General features: G+C 38.4%; 2 protein-coding genes across 13 annotated transcripts in view; one reads left to right on the top strand and one right to left on the bottom strand.

Annotated features, from left to right (window-relative positions):
• Window positions 1–14,193, bottom strand: part of DOP1A (DOP1 leucine zipper like protein A) — a 107,035-nt gene extending 92,842 nt beyond the window's left edge. For 9 of the 10 annotated variants that reach the window (XM_032858011.1, XM_032858015.1, XM_032858018.1 and 6 more), the window contains exon 1: window positions 14,099–14,193. The gene's annotated coding sequence lies outside the window, so the exon portion shown is untranslated. Of the gene's footprint in view, window positions 1–13,705; window positions 13,794–14,098 lie in introns of those variants that run through there. The other variant, XM_032858012.1, reaches the window with a different exon arrangement.
• A 2,459-nt stretch (window positions 14,194–16,652) lies between these two features.
• The window catches only part of UBE3D (ubiquitin protein ligase E3D), a 156,478-nt gene continuing 149,461 nt past the window's right edge, over window positions 16,653–23,669 (top strand). Inside the window, exon 1 of one of the 3 annotated variants that reach the window (XM_032858005.1) lies at window positions 16,653–16,799. In XM_032858005.1, coding sequence (XP_032713896.1) covers window positions 16,723–16,799 — 77 coding nt within the window. In that variant the 5' untranslated portion in view covers window positions 16,653–16,722. Of the gene's footprint in view, window positions 16,800–17,563; window positions 17,582–23,669 lie in introns of those variants that run through there. The other 2 variants (XM_032858010.1, XM_032858006.1) reach the window with 2 other exon arrangements.

Below are 23,669 nucleotides of genomic sequence, written 5' to 3'. Positions count from 1 at the left end.
ATTTTTTTTAATCACAACTCTTAATTCTTCTGCCTGACATATCCCACCTCTCCTCTCTTACTCAATTTTTCAAACAAAACAAAACAACCTGTTGCAGCTACAGAGGCTTTCTTAACTCTTTCAGTCCTCATTTTTTAGACATTCTTCTTTCTTTTCTTATTCCACTTACTTTTTAAAAACACTATAATGGTGTAAGTACATACATTTCTGTCGTTCCTTTTAGACCTTGGCTTAGGGACAAGGACCAAAGCTGAACTCTAAATACCCCAAACCTATTATCACTGCTTAATACTGAAAGTGTGTAGGTTAAAGCATAAGGTGAAATAACTATAAATTCTGATATAAAAGGGTTTTGCTTGGGTATCTGTAAAACAGTGATCCTATTCAATAAATGACCAGGTGGAAGGGGCAGAACCTAAATAGTTGGAACTGATGACTCAATTACATATTCTGATTTAGTCGTATCATATTTGTATCAACCCACAGAAAGAAGTAGTTGTGTGAATAATCTAAAACTGAGAATGTCAAACAACTAAATTTTGGCTTTGGGATTTATAATGCTTTTTCAAACATATCTTTTTAATGTTTGGCATTTGTCAATATTAAAATCCACTTGATTTCCCTTTATACCCACTGACTGAATTTGGTGGTGGGAAATGAAACCAACTTTTTAGGTGGCCAGGGTAAGTCAGCCTGAGAGTGTCAGCATAATATACTTAAAGAAAATCTAAATTATTTAGATTGGCCATATTCTGGTCTTGTTGTTAATTAAAAAGAAAAAACACTGCTTGCTTCTTAATAAACAGAAGGTGAAATGTGAGATAATGCTAAGTAACAAGGAGTGTGTGACTATATACAACGATTAAAAAGATGTGAAACACGAGATGAAGTACAACACTAATATTAGCTATCCTACCAAATACTTCCTCCAGTTTATTTAAAACATCCCTTCTCAGAAAGTATCCTTCTCAAAATAAATACGCTCATTAATAGCTGAGTATTATTCTTCATTTAACAATGACAAATAATTTATTTTTTTTAAAGATTTTATTTATTTATTTGACAGAGAGAGAGATCACAAGTAGGCAGAACCGCAGGCAGAGAGAGAGAGGGAAGTAGGCCCCCACTGAGCAGAGAGCCAGATGTGAGCCACAATCCCAGGACCCTGAGATCATGACCTGAGCTGAAGGCAGAGGCTTAACCCACTGAGCCACCCAGGTGCCCCAGTCTTTAAAGAAATATGTTCTTAACTGAAACAAACTACTAGAAAAAAATGTAAAAAAAAGCAAAAAAAAAAAAAAAATTTTAGCACAATTAAGTTAAACCATATTAGCACCATATTAAGTTAAAATTAAAGTTTAGCACCATATTAAGTTAAATAATTATTTCCAAGAAAATAAAATTTAATCATTTTAAAAATAGTAGTAATGTTCTCAGCATTTTAAAAATAAATGACATACTATTAATCATAGTATTTAATTTAAAAATGGAAACTGGTTATTGCATGAACACAAAAAAATGCTATATTATATATAACGAACAGTCCAAGTTTTTCTGTATTTCTCAGTGTGTTTTACTGAGTATCTGTAAACCAATTTTCTAGCCTGTGAAAAAAGAAGCAATTTTCCCCAAACAAAAAAATCCCATGCAGAGCTTTATTTTGTTTGTAAATTTTATTAAAACTGTTCCAAAAGTAAAATCATGAGGAAAACACACATACACAAAGATGCAAATTCAACTACGCCTATGCATCTAAAGAATAAGATCAAAATATTAGGAAGAAACTAACATTTTGGCTGAGCAATTTTACCTATAGGGATATATAAAAAAGGATTCACAGTGGACACAAACTATGCATGTGTCTGCACATCGGTTTACTCAAAGTTGTAAAAGAATAGTGCTGGATAGTAAGTAGCACTGCAGGGCTTAAATCCCCTAATGGGCAAAGGAAAGCAGCTATAATTAATTTTGAAGGTATCAAGACACTTCACAGAGAAAAATGGGAAACTACCTGTGGCAGGCCTGCCTCTGCCTTTACATCTCTTCCAATGTACATTTCGTATCATGTTTTAAGGTTTAGATGAAAATAGAACAACAGTATTAATGTCATGAAAAAAACAAAAGAACCTTGCTGAGGTGTTACCTGGCAAGAAAGAGAATTAACTGTAGATATTTTGGTAGATTCTGAAGCACCTAACAGAATCAGAACCAAAATATGGTATTGCTTATTGTTAAATCTTTATTCAGAGTCCTTTTACAAAAACTGGGTATCCTCCGAAACACTGATAAACCACGAACTGTTATCATTATTACTATACCTCTCCTCACTTTCATACTCTATTCTTACATTTTTTTAGGATATCATTCCAACACTAGAAATATAACTTGTCAAGCACTGCTATTATTACTCTCAGTTTTTTATTTTTACTTAATTACTGAAATAAACAGTACTCTCATCTTCCCAATCACACAAGCTTGCACTTTGGCCTTATTTCCTACTCTTATATCAAATCGATCTATAAATCACCACCTACTTCCACCCCCACTCAAAGTTGGCTGTGGTAAACACTATCTTTCAGAATGGTCTTTTTACCATGGCTCCTGAATAGTTTCTATCTGGACTACTGTTACAACAGCTTCAGCTTTCTTTCTTTCTTTCTTTTTTAAAGATCCTGTTTCTTTTATTTTTTATTTTTTTAAAGATTTTATTTATTTATTTGACAGAGAGAGAGATCACAAGTAGGCAGAGAGGCAGGCGGGGAGAGAGAAAGAGAGAGGGAGGGAGGCAGGCTCCCTGTTGAGCAGAGAGCCCGATTCGGAACTTGATCCCAGGACCCTGAGATCATGACCTGGGCCAAAGGTAGCGGCTTAACCCACTTAGCCACCCAGGTGCCCTCAACACCTTCAGCTTTCTACACAGTAAAATTAATTAATTTACACAGTAAAACACAGTTTGAGCATACTCCCTGCTTGAAGCTCTGAAAGTAAACCTGGGGTCCACAAGAAGCACTTTAGCCCAAGGCTTACTTAACACCTAAGAAATAGCCTATTGCAGCTATAACAGTAATAATTACTTAGAAATGAAACGCAACCTCTTACCCATATAGTCATATGAAGTCTTTTCATAAACTGGACCTATGCATTCAATCTTATAGTCATATTTTTATCCTAGCTAAGCAAAACCTGGTGACAAAATTTCTTTGCTTGACCAAACTTTAGTAAAACTTCAGAATCCTCTCTCTCCTAGGCCCACCTGTGCACTTTCTGCTAAAACATAGTTTTATCAAGAACTCTGCTATATCAGCTTAACCAGAAACTCCCACCTTCAGTTTCTGACCACACTCAATATCTGATTAGGCTCCTCATCATCCATCATCTGGACACCCCAATCTATCTTCAGCAAGAATCCTGTTAGGTCGGTTCAGGCAGAATGCTCCCCTTACCCTTGATGTTTCCTCTTAAGAGTCATTTTCCATCCTCTGACTCTCACTCTGCTCCTTGGATATAAAATCCCACTTTTTGGAGGTCATCAAGATGCGACTGCCTGTTGACCCATGAGCTGGACACAGGCAACTGGAGGCTCCTCACTTCCTTTCCTGTCCTTAGACAGTGTGTTCTGTTTGCCTTCCCCGATCCCAGAAGCTTCTCTAAGGATTCAGCCTTGAGATAGAAACGTGGTGTGGGGGCTACCTGGACCGGGTACGTGACTGAACCCAGTAAAGGTGTCTATATAAATCTATATAAGATTTCAGCAAGTGAGTGTGTGTGGAGATCTACTGGTTTTGAGGCCATCCAAGACAAGCCTCTTATGTAAATTCCCTCAGTTATTAAACTTGCCACCTATAAATCTGGAGTGGTTGATCCCTTTGTTCTGTCACTCCTTTCTTGCCAAGGACAGGGCTGGTTTCAGATTTCAGATAACAGGCTCTGAGGAGGTTACAAACCAACACTTGCCCACGCTGTATTTCAAGTTGAGATTTATCTCTCTCCTTCACTATAAAATCCCATTGCAGTGGTCCCCATACCTATCATGACGATCCTTAATAAAATTGGCCTTCCATCTTTAATAAGTGCCAATGCATATTTTTACAAAATAGCCAACTGTGTAAGACTTACTGCCTCCCACCTCAGTGACTTTAAATATGCTCTTTTCTGGGAATGGCCCATGCTCCCTTTCATCACTTAAAATTTATCTGATTTATTTTAACTATATTCAAAAATGCTATGACTCTGTATAGTATCTTTTTTTTTTCTTCCCCAAGTAAGCTCTATGCCTGAAATGGGGCTTGAACTCATTAGCCCGGGATTCAGAGACACATAATCTACCAACTGAGCCAGTACAGTATTTCCTGATTCAACCCCTTTAGGCTCATTCTTTAATCAGGCCCTTTTTCAATGTTTAGAAACACGGCTTTCATTGCAGGATAGCATTTTAAAATGCATATATCCTTCATGTTTCCAAAAGGTTAATATTTATCTTTTCCAACTGTGGTAGAAAAAAAACAAAACCCAAACATAAAATTTATCATTTTAACCATTTTTACGTGTACAGTTCAGTAGTGTTAAGTATATTCACATTGCGTAATTAACCTTCAGAATTTTTTCATTTTGTAAAACTAAAACTCTACACACATTAAAAAACCCTTATTTTCCCTCTTTGCCAGCCCCTGGCACCCAGCGTTTTACTTTCTGCTTCTAATCTGACTACTTTAGATACTTCAAGCAAGTGGAACCATACAGTATTTTGGCTTTTTTGTGACTGATTTCATTTAACATAATGTCCTCAAGGCTCATCCATGTTGTAGTGTGTGACAAGACTTTTTTTTTTTTTTTTTTTTTAAGGTAGGCTGATGCCCAGCATGGGCCCTAAGGACCTCCTTCCCTTTTAAGATTAAATAATATTCAATTCTTTGTGTATATTTATCCATTCATCTGTTCACAGACATTTATGTTTTCTACCTCTAGGCTATTGTGAATAGTGCTGCTATGAACTTGAGTGTGCAAGTATTTCTTCAGGATCCTCAATTCTTTTGAATATGCTCAGAAGTGGGAAAGCTGGACCATATGGCAGGTCTGTTTTTAAGAGGAACCACCAAGCTGTTTTCCATAGCAGCCACACCATTTACCATTTCCACCAACAGTACACAAGTGTTCTAATTTCTCCAAATCCTTGCCAACACTTTTCAGTTTTTTGACAGTAACCACTGAAATAGGTGTGAGGTAGCAGAGGTAGCATCTCATGGTAGCTTTGATTTGCATTTCTCTAATGATTAATGATGCTGAAAATCTTTTCATATGCTCTGGCTATTTGTATATAATCATTGAAGAAATGTCTATTTCAAGTCTTTGCCCATTTTTTAATTAGGTTGTATTTTTGTTGCTGAGTTGCAGTTCTTATTATAATCAGGATATCAGCCCCTTAGACACATTTCTGAAAATTTTCTAATTTAGTAGGTTGCCTTTTTATATCTCTTATTGTATCCTTTGACACTTAAGAGTTTTTAAGTTTGATGTAGTCCCTCTTTTGATGTAGTACCTCTTTTTGCCTTTGTTACCTGTGTTTTTGTTGTAATACCCAAGAAATCACTGCCAAACTCAACATCATGAAGCTTTTCCCTTATGTTTTCTTCTATAAGTTTTATGTTTTATGTATTATGTTTAGGGTTTAATCTGTTTTAATTTCTCATATAGCATAAAATAAGGTTTCAATTTCATTCTTTTGCATGTGGATATCCAGTTTTCTCAATACCATTTGTTGAAGAGGCTATCCTTACTGGATTGATTGGTCTGGCACTCTTTGTTGAAGATTATTTGACCATACATACACTAGGGTTTAATTCAAGGCTTTCTGTTCTATTCCACTGGCCTACATGTCTGTCTCTATGTCAGTACCACACTGTTTTAAAATGACTATAGCTTTTTAATACATTTTAAAAATCTTTTTATTTAAAACTTCCTTCTGCCTGAAACCTAAATCCCAACTTAACTTGGCTAGTCCCTACTTATGTTTCAGATTTTACCTCAGTTGTGAAGTCTTCCCTAACTATTCTCTCTCTCCAACACTCATATATACACCTCCTTTCTGTGATCTCCCACTACACACTGTACTTCCTCTACCACAGAACTTACTTTGCTTTACTTAATTGAGCTGTGTGACTCCCAAGGGTATTAATCCATATGATTGAGTACTCTTCAGTTTTAGCTCTCACATCCCCAACTCCTAGTCAGTCCTTGCCTGACTCACAGTAAATGACCAATAATGATTATAAAAACTGAAGACAACAGAATATACTTGGCTGGCAAAAAGAACAAATAAAGTCTATGTATTGATTTAGAAAATGTTCCTAAAATATATGAACTAAAAAAAAAAAAAAATCAAGGTACACAACAGTGTACATAGTATGCTACCATTCATATAGAAAGGAAAAAAATTAATCCTATAATTTGCATATATATGATATAGATCTATAAGAACACACAAGAAAGTAAAACTGATTACTTCCAGTTGTCCAGATGGAAACTGCATAGATGGGGGTCAGGGGGAGACTTTTCTCTGTATAGTTCTTTTTATACGTTTAAAATCTTTTTGGTACTAAATAAGCTTAATTTTTTTTAAAAATAAAGGAGTAATGTCCCCACAGAAAATCAAATAGCAGCTGTGTAACACATGGCATTCCCTCCCTCCTTCATTTAATAACAAAAAGAAAATAAAAACAAATAAAATCTAGATATTTAGTGTTACATTTGAACCCAGAGTCATCCCACCCCCCTCAACAAACCACAGAAACTAAGTATTTTGTGGATAAAGTATGTGCTTCATTTAGTAATTCGCATATTAAGTCAATCTTTATGCTAAAACCATGAGCCATGTATAAACTGCATATTGAATAAGTATGTACTGCTTATTGGTGACATATACACATACTAGCTTTATAAAATGTGGTAGCTAGCTTCCAGGATAGCCTCCAATGATCCTCAACTCCTGATATTCCTTCTCTTGTATAATTACCCTCCTACACAAAATCACTGCTGGTCTATGTGCTGTCTCTTGGATCACTTATTCTGGGGCAACCTAGCCTTTATGTGGTAAGGACACTTAAAGGAGCCCTATGGGGAGAAACTTAGGCCTTCCTTCAATAGCCAGAAATAACCTGCTAGTATGTGAGTGAACCACTTTGGAAAGGGATTCTCTGATTCCAATTGAACCTAAAGATGACTGCAGTCCAGGCCACTCTCTGAACTGTAACCTCACAAAACTTAAGCCAGAACCTCACATCCAAATTGCTTGCCAATCCCTTTTGAAAGAAACTATTTACTGCTTTAAATCACTACATTTTGAGATATTCTGTTATACAGCCAAAGATAACTAGACAGATATTGTCCAAAAACGTTTAAAATAATTTTTTGAGTATAGTTGACACACTATGTTACATTAGTTTCAGGTGATGGTTTACATGTTATGGTATGCTCACCGCAAGTGTAGCTACCACCTGTCACCATACAGTGCTGTTACAGTATCACTGACTATATTTCTCATGGTATACACTTTACTCCCATGATTTATTGACTCCATAACTGGAAGCCTGCATCTCCACTACCCCTCATCCATTTTGTGGATCCTGTCACCCTCTCCCCCTCCTACATCCATCAGTTCTCTGTATTTTTATAGGTCTGATCCTTTGTTTGTTCATTCGTTTCTTTAGACTCCTGCTATGAGTGAGATCACATGGTATTTGTCTTTTTTTCAGTCTGACTTATTTCACTTTACACAACATCCTTTAGGTCTATCCATTTTGTTTCAAATGGCACAATATCATTCTTTTTATGTCTGTGTAATTTTCTGTTATGTGTATGTACCACATCTTCCTTACCCATTCTTCTGGCAGTGGACACTTGGGTTGTTTCTGTATCTTGGCTATTACAACTAATGCTGCAACAAACATAGGGATGCATATATCTTTCTAACTCATGTTCTCATTTTTTTGGATAAATACCCAGTGGGATTGCTGGATCATATGGTATTTATGTTTTTAAGTTTTTGAGAACCCTCCATACTCTTTTCCACAGTGATTATACCAATTTGCACTCCCACCAACTGTACACGGAAGTTCTTTTCTCTCCACATCCTCACCAACACTTACTTCTTCTTGTCTTTTTGATTTTAGCTATTTTGGCAGGTGTAAGGTGATATCTCATTGTAGTCCTGATTTGTGTTTCCCTGATGATTACTTATGTTGAGCATCTTTTCATATATCTCTTGGCCATCTGTATGTCTTCTCTGGACAATAGTCTATTCAGGTCCTCTGCCTATTTTTTAATTGGACTGTTGCGGGGGGGGGGGGTTGGTGCCAAGTTGTATAACTTCTTTATAATTTTGGACATTAACCCCTTATTGCATATAAAGCTGGAGGTATCACTATTCCAGATTTCAAGAAATACTACAAAGCTGTAGTAATCAAAGCAGTATAGTACTGGCACAAAAACAGACACATCAATGGAAGTGAATAGAGAGCCCAGAAATAAACCCACACATATATGGTCAATTAGTCTATGACAAAGGAGGCAAGAATACACAATGGGGAAAAGTTTCTTCAATAAATGATGCTGGGAAAATGGGATGGCTACATGACAAAGAGTGACACTGGACCAATTTCTAATACTCATACACAAAAATAAAATGGATTGAAGACCTAAATGTGAGACTTGAAGCCAAAAAAATCCTAGAAAAGAACAAAAGTAGTAATTTCTCTGACATTGACCATGGTAAGTAATGTTTTCCTAGATAGGTCTTCTTTGACAATGGAAAAACAAGCGGTAACTATTGGGACTATATCAAAATAAAAACCTTTTGCACAGTGAAGAAATCAATCCCCAAGAAGGCAACCTACTGAATATTTACTTTTTAAACCGAAACCTCTATAACTTAAACATAATAAAAACAGCAGTTATCACATCACACAGGCAACCTCAAATTAATAGAATGAGGTAGGCTTGGGGCACAATGCTTTGAAGACAGCCTTCCAATAAAATGACAGGTGCCATAAAAATAATCATGTTGCTGGAATCCCATTTTAGGCTTAAGGGTGGACTCCTGACTAATTGGTGGTAACATTTATGGAACTGCTGGTATACAATATGAAAGTCATTTAAATATTTATTTTTCTTCCAAAATGACAGACACTAACTTTAAAGCAAGTACTATATTCTATTTCTCTCCCCCTACAGAGAAAAACTTCTGTCCAGGAAATTTTAAAATCAAGACAATGTAAGACATGTGTTAAGTATATATGAAAAGCCACTGTGTGAATGGTTATTTACCTGTATAACTTAAAGGACTAAAACTGCTTTGTTTTTATAGTTTTTCTGATTACAGTCAGTTGTTACTTTCAAATGTAAGAGTTTATCAGCACCGTTTCTATTCTGCTGCTTTATTTTATAGTAGAGACAGGAAAGAAACTACTCGTTTGGGTGAAAGCTCTTTTAATAAAGACTATTCATCAAGAGGGCTCTCTTCTTACTTCCAAATAAAGGTTGTATCCCAGAACCTTAGATTAACAGCAATCTGACCTCTGGTTGAGTAGCAAATTATTGTGTATACTCATAAACCTAGTATTACCATTCAGGCAAATTATTTTTTTTGGAAAACAGAAACACCAAACTAAATGGTCTTTTCACCTGAACTCTTTGTTCATGAACACAAAATAACGGTAATTTAAACATTAAGCTCACAATACATATATAAGCCTGAAAATAACTATAGCAAGTTGAAATACAGGACATATTTTACAGAACAAGAGCAGGGCATTTATTTTCCTGACTATTCACATTAAACTGTTTCCATGAGAGGGGAGAATTTTTCATTACCTCAGAAGGAAAAAAAAAACAAAAAACCAAACCAAAACAACAAAAGGCCAGAAATGTCTTCTGTAGGATGGAAATATTAAAATCCAACTCAAACTTAAAAAGTGATGAAAGGAAGAAGTAAGGGAGATATGATATTCTCTTAAGCTTATTGCCTTATCCATGCTTATAGGAGCTTTGCCAGATAAATATATTACCAACATTTCATCAATACTGAATCAAGTCATCACTTTGTCATATAAAAGGTGTCCACTGATTTTTAGATTTCTTCAGATTCAAAGGTTTATCTTATAGCTATCATATCCTAATAATAAAAAGGTGGATGTTAAAAAAAAAGTGGATGTTTTATTTAGAAAATTAACATTAACATTAAAAACATTTTTTTGAAAAAAAAAAGGACTTATCTAATTCAATAATGACCATTTAGTCTTTTTATTGCATTTTTGAAGTTAACTCTAGTATACCTTTTAATTGGCAATTTAGGTTTTATTTCCCAATTCTTTCACAGATAAAATTCGAAGGAGTTTTCAGCCCTGATTAATTCTGTGTCTTCCCAAATTTTGGCCACCCATCAGATGTGAGATGATTTTATGGGGCCCAAGGAGAGGGCTAAGTGACACCAAATCAGTAAAGACTTTATTCCCTCTTCATTCTGTTGTAATGCCTCTGACTGCATCAGGGAGTTCTCAGATTGATGGCAGAATGTTATCAACACCTCTGTAATTCTTGCTAATCTCCCTTTTAAACAAAGAAAGCAAGTTTTAGAGTTTAAGTTTTAGTTTAAGAGTGTTCAGTAGCCAGTAGTTTCTAAAATGTAAAAAGTTTTGTTTTCATTATTTTCAACTTTACATCTACTTTCTGTTGACAGTGATATTTTTTTCTTTATGGTGATTATTTCAAGTTTTCATTAAAAATTATATTAATAACTACAAGGATATAAAGAAATACAAAGAAAGCAAGGATACAGGAAATATGCAGATATGGCCAAAATTTTGAAGATGATGTAAGAATGACTAACATTTGAGAAATACTACACTTACCCATTTGGTCAAGAAATAAATGTAAGTGCCTACCATGAACTATGAGCATACCACTGGTTTATCCACCAAGGAAAGAAAAGAAGATAAACACTGACAGGAAAGTTAGAAGAGAAGAAAATTACTTGAAAATGAGGTAATCAAAAAAGGATTCACAGACAAGGTGGCACTGGAGCTAGGACAGTATGATGTAGACATGCCAAGACATGGAGCATGCATTTGAAGAAAGCAAAAGCACAACACAGGCCTGAGTGGTGGCCTGTCCTAAATCTTGATTGTGCTGGTGGTTACCTTGGTGTGTATATAATGTACACATAAAATGAATGCACCTTATCTGTAATTTCTTCCTTAAATTTGGTATGTCTTTGACCGATGCAATGAAGAATTACTGAGGTTTTAGGCTTCGATAGATTGGGGGGGGGAGGCAGTAAATAGGTAAATACAATAAAAGGAAATCACCATTTAAAGGCAAGGGAATCAAAATATTTATTTTCATATCATAAATTTCCAATAAAAACTGTAAGCTATTACACAAAACTTGCAGCTCTATACTTTTCAACAGTTCGATTTCAGGGAGAAATTTTACCTGAATTAAGGCTCACCTATTAAATGTATTGTTCCCATCCCTGTCCCCCCTCAAACAAAGGAGCACGTTAATAACACTCACTCCTAACAAAGTAACAAAGAACAGACTAAAGTGGCCATACTGGCTGTGTGCTAGTGACACCTGACAGAATTTAGCAAAATAATTTAAGATTGTATTCAATACTTAGATCCCATTTGTAAGCAACTCAGAAAGGACTGCCTTAGAATTTGTTTTAACCTTGAACTCGTTCCAATGATCTAAGCTCTTAAAATTTAGTTATTAATTATTAAGTACATTTCAAGTGGCTTTTATTACACTTCACAGTTTAAGCACTCATGACTAGAGAGGGAACTCAGGCATAGTAAAAATAATGCCATTATCAACAAGTCTTCTTGGAACTTTAAAATGCCACTCTCAATAAAATCAATGACTTAACCATAAAACCAAATCCAAAATGTGAATTAATTATGGTTATAGAAAAGCATCAAGAGATCAGGAAAAAAAAAGATAGTCTTCCTCTGCCATAAATGAAAGCATTAAAGCGCACTGAAATCTATGTGCATCCTTAATGTTTTACTAAGGAAAATACAAGCCTTTTGTTATATTGGTGCGCTGCCCTATGTGCTTATGCCACAGAAAGCTTAAACTAAAAGCAGGAAAGCATAACGTAGGGAATTTTAAAGCTGAAGGAGACCCAGCTCAAATACAGGCACTCCAGCTCATGAGAATTCGACTTAAAATTTTTCGCAGTGGCAGCAAGCCTCAGCCCCTAGTCAGCCCTGCCATCATGAGGGTAAACAACTCATATGCTTACAACTGTTCTTTATCCACACAGTCACTCAGTTTTTCACTTTCAGTACAATATTCAATAAATTACATAACATATTCAAAACTTTTGTAGTAAAATGAACTTTGATAGATTTTGCCCAACTCTAGGCTAATGTAAGTATTGTGAGCATGTGTAACATAGGTTAGATGTATTAAATGACTTCTCAAATTACAACATTTTCAATTTATGATGGGCTTATCAGGACATAACCCCATCATAAATTGAGGAAGATCTGTACAGCAATTTTCAAATTGGTATTCTATGTAATTATATTCAGGATGTTAACAGGTTGGTCATTAGAAAAGTCTTTCTGGCCAGGTGAGACTGCTTTAAGCCTATGTGCTCCCAAATTATTTGTCATGGAACACTGTTTTGGGGGCAGTAAAGCAGTTCCTAGATTGAGAAGAGGGTTCAAGGAACATCAGTCTGGAAAACTCTGATCTTATGAAATTTCCTTAAGCGGATGACAAAACTGAGGCCTAGAGAGATCACATCTGGTTAGCTGGAGAAGAAAGAAAGCGAACAAAATCTTTCATTCCCAGGCCAGAGCTCTTTCCACCACTTTAACTACAAAATAAGGCTCTTCAAACTGTATGTAGTCAAACATTTAATTTATGTTTAACATTTTGGTTATGGTGTCACATTTTCTGGCTTGTGTATTAACTTGGGCATTTTTAGTTCTTCAAGAAATGGGTTCCTAATAATTAGATACACCTGGAGATTTACTATTGTTTAGTACTAATGAGGAATGATTTCGTTCAGAGTGGCAGCTTTAAGGAATCACTGAAATAAAGCATCTATACTACAACTGGTTTTAATTTACTTTTGTTATAACTTCTGTCAGCTCAACTAAATGACTTTGTTATTAGGTGGTGAATTTCTTAGCATATAACGTCAACATATGCTGTCCATGAGAACATAGGAGACCTGTCTGCGTAGAAGAAAGCCAACAACAACGAAATCGAGAGATTTTTGTCTTTCTACAGTTCTGGGCTTATTTGTCAAGCAAACACTTGGTTTCTTATCCTTTTGGTAATTAATAAAAAAAATGTTGATTGCTTTAACTAAGTCTCCAAATCAGATTATCACAGTGTTTCTCAAACTCCAGAGAACTGTAAGATAGTGTCAAACAATTCGTTCAGCTTTAAAGTAGTTGTGTACCACTCCCCCTCCCCTACTTCAGGGTAGGGGAGAAGACTGGACGAAACCAACAAGTAACTATTGTTATGCTGCAACTTTAAAAGGCTTGAGAATCAAAGGTGATAATGGTTAACAACTTCCTTATGACTAACCTGACTTCCTCTAATAAACTTCTGCACTCCTTTCCAACCCCCCACATGGAACATTAACGATGGCAGACATTCTTGTCTCCTCAATCTTAAAAGAACCCACCAGATGAAGGAGACCGCACGAAGCCTGGATTCCACCAACAAAGAGGTTACTCCGCGCGCCTTCATCTCACAGGTGCGACCTCCACCCCAACCTTGCGCACCGCTGGGCCCCGGCGCAGGAGGCTCGGAAAGCAGCCACCCCTGCCTGGGACCGCCCTCGAGCCTCCTCCCGGCCCCGACCCGCCGATCCCCGCGCAGCTCCCGCCCCTCCGGAAACCCGAGGGCTGCCGGCCGGTTCCCAGGCTCCAGGCGGGGCCAGGGCGGCAACACCCCCGGCGCCACAGCAGACTGCCCCTCGGGGCGTCCCCGAGGCTCCGGAACCAGCCAGGCCGAGGAGGCCGCTCAAGGCCGGCAGCCGGCCTCGCGACAGCGCTGGGGGCGGGGACGCTGTTACCTGCCGTGGGCTCGGCCGCTCCCCGCCGGCGCCGCTCTCCTGGCAACCGCGGCAGCGACGCGGAGGCCGAGAGCCGAAGGGCCTAGTGACAGCTCCCAGCGTGCACTGCGCCCGCGCCCACGCTAGCGTCGACGTCGACGACCCGCGATCCCCGCCCCCGGTCCGTGCCTAGCCTCCCGGCGCAAGCTGTTGCCACAGCGCCCTCAAGCGGACGGTCGGGGAAGCCGCTCATGGCAACCAACCATTCGGATGGGCCTGGAAAGGGAATAGCGGATGTTTTCAACTCGCCAGCGTCAGCTACATCTTAATGGAGAGTTGGAAGGAATGCTAGGAATTGAGAACAGCTTTTATATATTATTTAAACAGCCATTTAAGTGTTATTTGAACGATTCCTCAATATTTCATATGGGGAACTTGAAGCCCAGAGAAGTTGGGAGACTGATGAAGTTAGCAGATAAATAGTTGTCATCAGGTTTAGAAATATTTTGAGTTTATGTCTCTCTAAATCATGTAGCTACTACGAGGAAGATTGCACTGTGTTGCCTAAACCGTAGGGTCAAAGGAAAAAAAAGATTGTTTTTTTGCAAATGTGTATACGAAATATATATATATATATATAATATGTATTATATATATAATATAGATAAAAATGTGTATATGAAATATAGCAATATAGCAATCTTTAAAAATAATCAAACACCCAAGTATGAAGACCATGCTGTGCTAAGACAAATATTTCCATACAATGTGGCAGCATTTAAGACTTAATAGCTTTGAGAACTGAAGGTGGAAGGTATTAGGAGTTGAAATCATCACTCATGATCACCATTATTTGAGGTGGAATAGTAATAAACTTAATTCTTTTAACTTCGTTGTTATCTCCATCCATGATTTTGAATTACTGTGGTGGATACAGGAATTTGTGAAGCACCACAATAAACTTTATGAACTGCAGATACTGATTTCAGAAAATTTGTCTTAAAATAGTATCTCTAGGGAAGTGGATTTGTTATTTCGAAAATCTTCCTACTGAGAGGCTGTCAATAAACATGATTTTACTAAGACAAGTCATCACTGTTTCTGTTTTTAAAACCTAACAGTCTCTTGGTTTTTGTTTGTTTGTTTTTTTAAGATTTTATTTTTAAGTAATCTCTGCACCCAACCTGGTCTCGAACTTAATAACCTGGAGATCAAGCCTCCAATGCTCCACTGACCAAGCCCTGAGCCCCTTGTTTTTAAAGAATTCTTTTAAAGAATCCTTCTAAGTTTACCACCCTAGCCTTATATCTTAATATTACCCTATTTTAAGTATTCTCACCACCACTTAAGTACTTACATTTTAATAGATCTTTTTCTTTACTAGGTGAAACTTTGTGAAATTATCTTCTAGCACCAATAACATTATGACTTCTGTCAATCAGGTTTTACTTCTATAAAACGTGGGGAGTGTAAATGTACCTGTGGAATCATTATCTTCCTTTTTTCAAAGACTATAGGAATAGCTAATCTTGTGATTCATGGTACTGGATTTACCCGCACACTCTTCTGTATAGATAACAGAAAACCTTTTTTTTTTTTTTTTAATTTTTATTTATTTATTTGAGAGAGAGAGGGAGAGAGCAAAGAGGGGAGAGGGTCAGAGGGAGAAGCAGACTCCCTGCTGAGCAGGCAGCCTGAGGCAGAATCTTCCTTGATACGCAGGGCCCCGAGATCTCGACTGCCAAAGGCAGTTGCTTAACCAATTGAGCCACCCAGGCGCCCCAAGATAAGAGAAAACTTAACATTTTTGCAACTGTTTCTATCTTAGAGCCAATTGTGTCTAAATGCAGAAGTAATGTCAGGTCAATCCTGGACATTCGTCGCCTCGAACAGCGGAGAGCTACCAAAGAACTGACATGATTCGTAAAAATGATACTATAGTTGATTTAAAAATGAAACAAGGGGCGCCTGGATGGCTCAGTGGGTTAAAGCCTCTGCCTTCGGTTCAGGTCGTGATCCCAGGGTCCTGGGATCGAGCCCCACGTCGGGCTCTCTGCTCAGCGGAGAGCCTGTTTCCTCCTCTCTCTCTCTGCCTGCCTCTCTGCCAACCTGTGGTCTCTGTCAAATAAATGGGTAAAATCTTTAAAAAATAAAAAAAAAAATAAAAAATAAAAAAAAAAATAAAAATGAAACAAGATTGTGTTTTGGGTGAATATATCTGCTCTCCAACCTCCTGGGGTCAGTGCCCTCCTATATCTTCTCCTTCCATCATCCCTCTCCCCTCCAGCTTCCTTCTTACACCTGTACTCGGCTCGGATTTTTAAGGTCACTTCCTGGGAGACTACCGCGCCGGGCCACGCCCACAAGAGGAAGCCGGGAAGGACAGTTTGCCTCTCGCTGCTCCACCTTTGTCCGCGCTCCGACTCCCGCAGGGACTTGAAAACGCTCACGCCCCCAGGTCGAGTCTCGCGGCAGCGCGCTCTCCGCCCGGCAGGCGGCGCTGTGGGCTGGCAGGCTGTGTCGGCCCAGGAATCTGGTCCCGGACGCCCGCCCAGCCGCCGCACCGCGGCCGCCACAGCCGCACGTGCAGCCGCTTCTGGCCCTGCTGGCCCCTAATCCCCTGAACCTGCGCCTGGGCGCCGGCTATGGCGGCAGCTGCAGCGGGGACGCGCGTGTTCCTGGAGGTGCGGAGACGGCTGCAGAGCGCTCTGCTGATCCTGGGGTAAGGCCGGCGCTGGGCGTGTGGGCAGCTAGGCGCGGTGTGTAGCCGCGTTTCTGCTGCGTTCTGCGTTCCGCTGTTTCTGCTTGTCAGGGAGCCTCCATCTCCCTCCAAAGAACGGAGTTTTGAGTTTCTTTCCAATTGCTTAGAACCTGTCATTTACTCAAAGTGGAGTTTCCCCTCCCACCCCTCGTGCTTTTATTCCCCCGTAATCTCTGCATCACCTGGGAGCTTTTTTAGAAATGCAGAGTCTCAGCCCCACACCAGATCTGCAGAATCAGAACTTATATTTTAACACGCTTTCCAGGACTCAAAATACACACTAAAAAGTCTGAGGAGCACTGATGTAAAGTAACAGTGCCAGGCTTTTCCAAAAACAGTGCCCTCCCCCCCGAGTGCCTTGCCCGCTTCTTTTGGGGATCCTCATTAGAGGATAAGGTTCAATGTGAGAGCTTCCTGTTTTGTACATAAACTCGGGTTGGTGTCCCCCCCCCCCCCCACGCTGTCGTCTGCAGCAAAACTGACACGTTCACTGAACGACTAACAAAGGTTGCAGACTTCTTATTGGAGCTCATTCTTATATTCGCATTCCGCGTTCCAATGAGAAGTCACCAAACGTTTCACTTGTTATTCACTACACCTACAAGAAACTTTTAGAAGAAAAGTTCCCGCGTTTGCTTGGTAGTATGTGGCCCCCTCGATTATTCCCTTGTGACTGCCGTTTCAAATAGAGTAAATTAGATGTTAAAATCCTGGAACTTTTACTACTCGGGGCCGCTCAAGAGGTGGGCTGATGCTTTTCCTTAATTGTCCTTTTCCTTAAATCGTCCAGGTATAGGTGTGGCAGTTTGGGGTTTGGCATGAGAACGGAGTTCAAATCCTAGCTTTTTTGCAGGAGTAGAATCGTTTAATCTGAAGTTTTTCAATTGTAAAATACGGATGATATTTATTATTTTTTTCTTTCTCTTGTTTCTCTGTTTCTCCCTCTCCATCTCAAATCATAAATTCAGATAAGTATCTCCAATTACAGTCCACTTTGTAGGGTTATTAGTAGCCCCAAACTTAGCAAAACAAAAGCAAGACAAAGTCCCTACGTCCTGTCATCAAAGGGGACCCTCAAAGTTTCTCTAGGTTACTCTCCCTTGTTTAAGCAAGTGAAGAAACCTGACTTTGCTAGACTACTAGTAGTTTTGTCCCTAATGGTCCTTGGCTGTTGAGTTTTATCACCAACTGCCCCTCAGGAAAACAAAAACAACCACTCTTCTGATTTCACTCATTAAGGATTGGTTTTTGCCACTTCATGAACTGTATATAAAGGATTTCATACAGTATGTACTTCTTGTTTCTGACTGCTTTCCTTCAACAGTGCTTCTGGGATTCCTGTTTTATCTGTGTCTATTTTTCTCTGAGTAATTTTCTACTGTATTAATAGACAATATATCTACCCATTCTATTGCTGGATATTTTGTGTGTTTCTAGAACTTGATTATTATGAATAAAGTTGCTATAGCTTTTTAGTTGACATACATTTCATTTCTCCTAGGTAATTACCTAATTCTATTATGGTGTAAAGTCTCATTGTCATTTTAATTTGCATTTCCCTGATTAATAATGTTGAGTATCTTTTCATTTGCTTTTTGGTCATTCATACGTGTTCCTTTGGAAAGTGTCTTCTGATTTTTTGCCATTATAAAAAATCAGGTTTTTCTTATTGTTGAATTTAAAAACTTCTTTCTAGTGTCTGGAAATAAGATCTATCTTATTTATGCCTTGTGAATATGTGAACACTTACTCCCAGTCAGAAATTTACCTTTTCATTTTCCTAATAGTGTCTTTTCAGGAACAGAAAATTTTAATTATAATAAACTTCAGTTTATTGCATTTTTTTCTTTAATGGTTAGTGTTGTTCGTATTTTAAGAAATCTTTACTTACCTCAAGGTTGTAAAATTTTTCCCATGTGTTATATAGTTTTAACTTTTATATTTAGGTGAAATTCATTTTTTGTGTTTGGAGTGAGATAGGAGCCAAATTTCATTTTATTTCCTATAAGGATATCTGGTAGTTCCATCACCGTTAGTTTAAAAGAGTGCCATTTCTCCCATTGAAATAACACAATGTCTTTGTCAGGAAACCTTTGACTGTACTGTTTGGCATCATGTATGTCTTTCTTTCCTTTTACTGTTTAACATATGCCTTTATATATAAATTTTAAAAATCCTATCCTGAGTGTTTGAGTCCACTCTGATAATCTCTGCATTTTAACTAAACTTTTTAGTCTGTTTACAATTAATGTAAATGGTATGATTGAGCTTTATTCTTGTTCCTAATCTTAAATGTTTCTAGCATTTTATCACTAAGTACAATGAAATTGACTTTTGGCAAATCTATGTGGTAAATTGCATGGTTCCTTTCTATTCCTACTTTACTACAGGTTTTGATAGTGAATCTGTATTTTCTGTATTTTTACTGTATTTTCTGTATGATTTGTACATGTACTATGATTTCATTTTTTTTTCCCTTCATATTTACATCTGTGAATTGCATTAGAAAAATCTGTTATGTTAAGCCATCTTAGTATTCCTGGGGTAAACGTTGGCCATCCATTTATTCAGTGCACAGATGTTTACTGAGTTCCTATTCCAGTGCTGAAAGCTCAGATTCTAAGTGCTGGGTATCTAACTGTGAGCAGTGACAATAGCAAAGATGAAAATTCTTGGCTGTTGTTAAGCTTTTGGTCTAATGGTAGCAGTGGGTGAGAGGTGAGCAGAAATTATACAAAATAAATAAAATATATATGATATTGAAAGGAGAAAAGTACATAGAAAAAAATAAAACAAAAAGGGATAGGGAGAAAAATTATAACCCCTTATTTCAAGTGAAAAAGCAATACTTGAGTAATAAGCCCAAAGGGGAGAGGTTTAGAACTATGTAATATCTGATGAAAGACTGTTTCCCTCCAAGAGAACAGCAAGTACGAAGAGGTGCCAAGTTCAGAGAGATGTGGGTGGGCTGGTGGAGCACATAGTAAATGGTCTTACAAAGAGGTATGTTAGTAAATGTTTAACAACCTGCATTCTTAGAAAACCAATGAAACTAACAAGAAATCTTCCCAATTTGTAGCATTTACTGATTCCTGTGGTGGAGATAGTCTTTCACCATGGATGATGTCAGGCAAGTGATGTCAACTATTTTGCAAAATCCCTGGAATTTTAACAACTGTCTCCAGTATATCTGTGGGTCTTAAGGGCCATGGAAAGAATTTTAGCTTGTAATCAAAGTTTGATGGGAAGTCATTGGATAGTTTCAAGTAGGGTGTGGTATCTGAAAGAGTGTAAGTACATGGTGAAGAAAGCCTCAAGTATGTAAAAGCTGTGGACAATTAGAGTCTCAAACACTTTATTTTTGGACAGTCTCAACCTTGAGAATAAGTTACTGTCACTCCTGAATACATTACTGGGGATTGCCTACAAATAAGAACATTCCGGGGCACCTGGGTGGCTCAGTGAGTTAAGCCTCTGCCTTCCGCTCAGGTCATGATCTCAGGGTCCTAGGATCGAGCCCCGCATCAGGCTCTCTGCTCAGCAGGGAGCCTGCTTCCCCTTTCCCTCTCTGCCTGCCTCTCTGCCTACTTGTGATCTCTCTCTGTCAAATAAATAAATAAAATCCTTAAAAAAAAAAAAAAAAGAACATTCCGCCTGTAACCACCATGCAACCTTCAAAGCTGGGGAATATGTTACAACCATCTTACACTAAGACCTCACTCAAATTTTGCCACATGTCTACATAATGTCTCTAATAGTAAAAGAACACAGTTCAGAATCATGCATTGCATTTCATTGTCGTGTTTTCTTGGTCTCTTAAAATTGGAAGAGTTCCTCAGTTTCCCTTGACCTTCACAATCTTGACACTTCTGAAGATTACAGCCTAATTATTTTGTGGAATATCCTTGCCTCAAGATTGGGTTCAGACTATATATATCTCTGGCAGGAATATCACAGAAGTGATGCTGCATTCTTATTACATCCTATCAGGTATCACATGATTTTGACTTATTCCATTAAAGTTCATGTTAACTTTAAGCACGTAGATAATGTCTGCTGTCAACACTATAAAGTTACTCTTTTTTTTTTTTTTTTGTAGGGCTGTAACATTTTTATTTAGGAAAAGATTTAGTGTGAAGCTATAATGGTTCAACTTAAACCATCCCTTTTTAAATAGAGGAGTCAATTAATGCAAAATATTTTTCCTCGTCTATGAAAATGAAATTGAACAGTATTTTAATGATAAGGAAATACAAGCATACACTTTAAACTAACCAATGTGCACTGTCATAAAAGAAATAGGATGCTCTTTCCCTTCCCCTCCCTCAGCCATTCAAAGAAGAGAAGAATACTGCAAACTTTAAGAACCCTACCTACTACCATCAGAGTAACTACAGAACAAGGGGAGTGCAGGATGAAACTATTTCTCTATATTCCAGAAGGCAGAAGCTTGGGTGCTCTGGCTTAAAAGTAAAAGTAGCACAGGCAGGCAAAAGCTCACAGTAAATGCACATCAGAACAGGGCCTCGGTAAAGTTATCTGACTGGATTACTGCTTTTACAGGAAAGAAGAAAGACGAATCTGTAGTGGAGTAAACACACACACACACACACACACACACACACACACACAGAAACACAAACCTTTTGTCACATTTACAGGAATGCAAACCTTTTGTATTCCCACGCTCATGGGTAGTTTTGATATACACTGCAAAGAGCTTCAGTATTCAGGAAGAATGTTGTAAGGTTGACATAGGACACGAGAATTCTTCATGCTTCTGATATCAGATTTGTTGAATCCAATAGAAGTTCTAACTCTTCCTACTCTTAACTGATTCAGTCGGGCAAGACTCTTTTTCTCTTTATATTCCCTAAGTATTAATTGGAGAAGTCCTTTGCAACTATGTGTGAATACCCTTGTTCCTCATCAGATTTGCACTTCATTCATTCATTTATTTACATCTTCATGGACCCATGATCTTTTATTCATTGGGTTACATTTTTTTTGCTCATGTTATACCAGATGTGTCTGGGGGAGTCCCTTCAAGAGGATTTTAATATGTTCCTAATATTCTTCTTTTAATATGTTCTTTTTTAACATGTTCCTATTTTTCTTTGATTAATTTTCTTTTTTTTTAAAGATTTTTTAATTTATTTAATTGACAGAGATCACAAGTAGGCAGAGAGGCAGGCAGAGAGAGAGGAGAGGAAGCAGGCTCCCTGCTGAGCAGAGAGCCCGACGTGGGGCCCGATCCCAGGACCCTGGGATCATGACCTGAGTCGAAGGCAGAGGCTTTAACCCACTGGGTGTCACCCAGGCACCCCATGATTAATTTTCTTTCTTTGCACAGCAACATGTTCCAGGCTCATCTCATTCTTTTTCTGTTCCATCCCTGGATGTAGTTATTTTTTCAAGGAATGTTATTTTGTTTTGTGTATGTTCATTTGTTTTAAAGTGGAAAATCACTAGGGTGCCTGGGTGGCACAGCTGGTTAAGTATCCAGCTCTTGATTTCTGCTCAAGTCTCAGTGTCAGGGTCAGGGGATCGAGCCTCGCATTGGGGTCCCTTCTCAACGTGGAGTCTGCTTAAGATTCTTTCCCTCTGCCCCTTCCCCATCTCACACCTGTGTGCGCGTGTGCTCTCTCTCTTTCTCTCAAATAAATAAACTTAAAAAAAAAATTAAAGTGGAAAGTGAACTTTAGAAACCAAAATCTAAGCACAAAGTATCCTCATTTCTATTGACTGACATGTTACTCTTTCCAGGCCCTAGTGGACAAAACTAGAGTGTGTATGTGACATATACGTAATATTCATGTACAAATGTATGCACATGTATTTGTGTTTGTATATCATACGTACATCTACACACATAGACATTTGTATTACTGGATCTCTTTATATATACATTAAAAACCGTGACTCTACACAGGTATTTTCAATTCTGGTCTACCACCATAGGATCCATTCTGATTTTTTCCCTTTCCCTCTTTGTAATTCTAGTTTCCGACAGTGAGAATCCTGGCTTTTGTTATTCTCAGGACTTACATTTATTTAGTCAATTACCCTCTATGTAAGTCATCTCATGCTGGCATCCTTCGCTGCTTCCCTCCCTCTCTTCAGTCAGTGTTGACACCTTCCTCATCTGGGTTCCTCATTGGGCTCTGTTACAGAATGAATTTTTGTGTGTCCCCTCAAAATTCATGTGTTGAAGCCCTGACCTTCAATATGATGGTATTAGGAGATGGGGACTTTGGGAGGTAAGTAGGTTTAGATGAGGTCATGAGGGTGGAGCCACCACGATGGGATTAGTGCTCTTAAAAGAGGAAATACCAAAGCTGCTTCTCTTCTTCACAGTGTGAGGATACGGTGGGGTTGTGGCGGACTGCAAGCCTAGTAGAGGGCTCTCAAGGAGAACCAAATCCCCTGGCGCCTTGATCTTGTACTTCTCAGCCATCAGAACTATAAGAAATGTGTGTTGTTTAAGCCCCCAGTCTATGACGTTTTGTTTTGGCAGCCTGAGCAGTCTGAGGCAGGCTCTGGAACCCCGAGTTGCCACTCCCACCCCCTTAGACTCCTCATCCCTCTTAAGATCTGATATCTCTGCGGGGTGGCTGTCCTAGTGGATGCCCTTCTTCACCTCCACCCCAAGACTGTGGTTCTTCCACACTTGTATTGGTGCCTCCTACCTTACTCAGCCCTCTAATGGGCTGAACTTTTCATGAAGGGAAAGAAGAGTGGTCAGCCAGAGACGGCGTGGGGCTGAGGCTTAGAAACACAATTACCAGGGCAACTGGGTGGCTCAGTAGGTTAAGCCTCTGCCTTTGGCTC

Source organism: Lontra canadensis, unplaced genomic scaffold (genome assembly GCF_010015895.1).
Source record: "Lontra canadensis isolate GAN:19392208 unplaced genomic scaffold, GSC_riverotter_1.0 scaffold14, whole genome shotgun sequence".
NCBI classification, from domain to species: domain Eukaryota; kingdom Metazoa; phylum Chordata; class Mammalia; order Carnivora; family Mustelidae; genus Lontra; species Lontra canadensis.
Note: the sequence above shows the minus strand (reverse complement) of the source record. Positions and strands in the feature narration are given on the sequence as shown.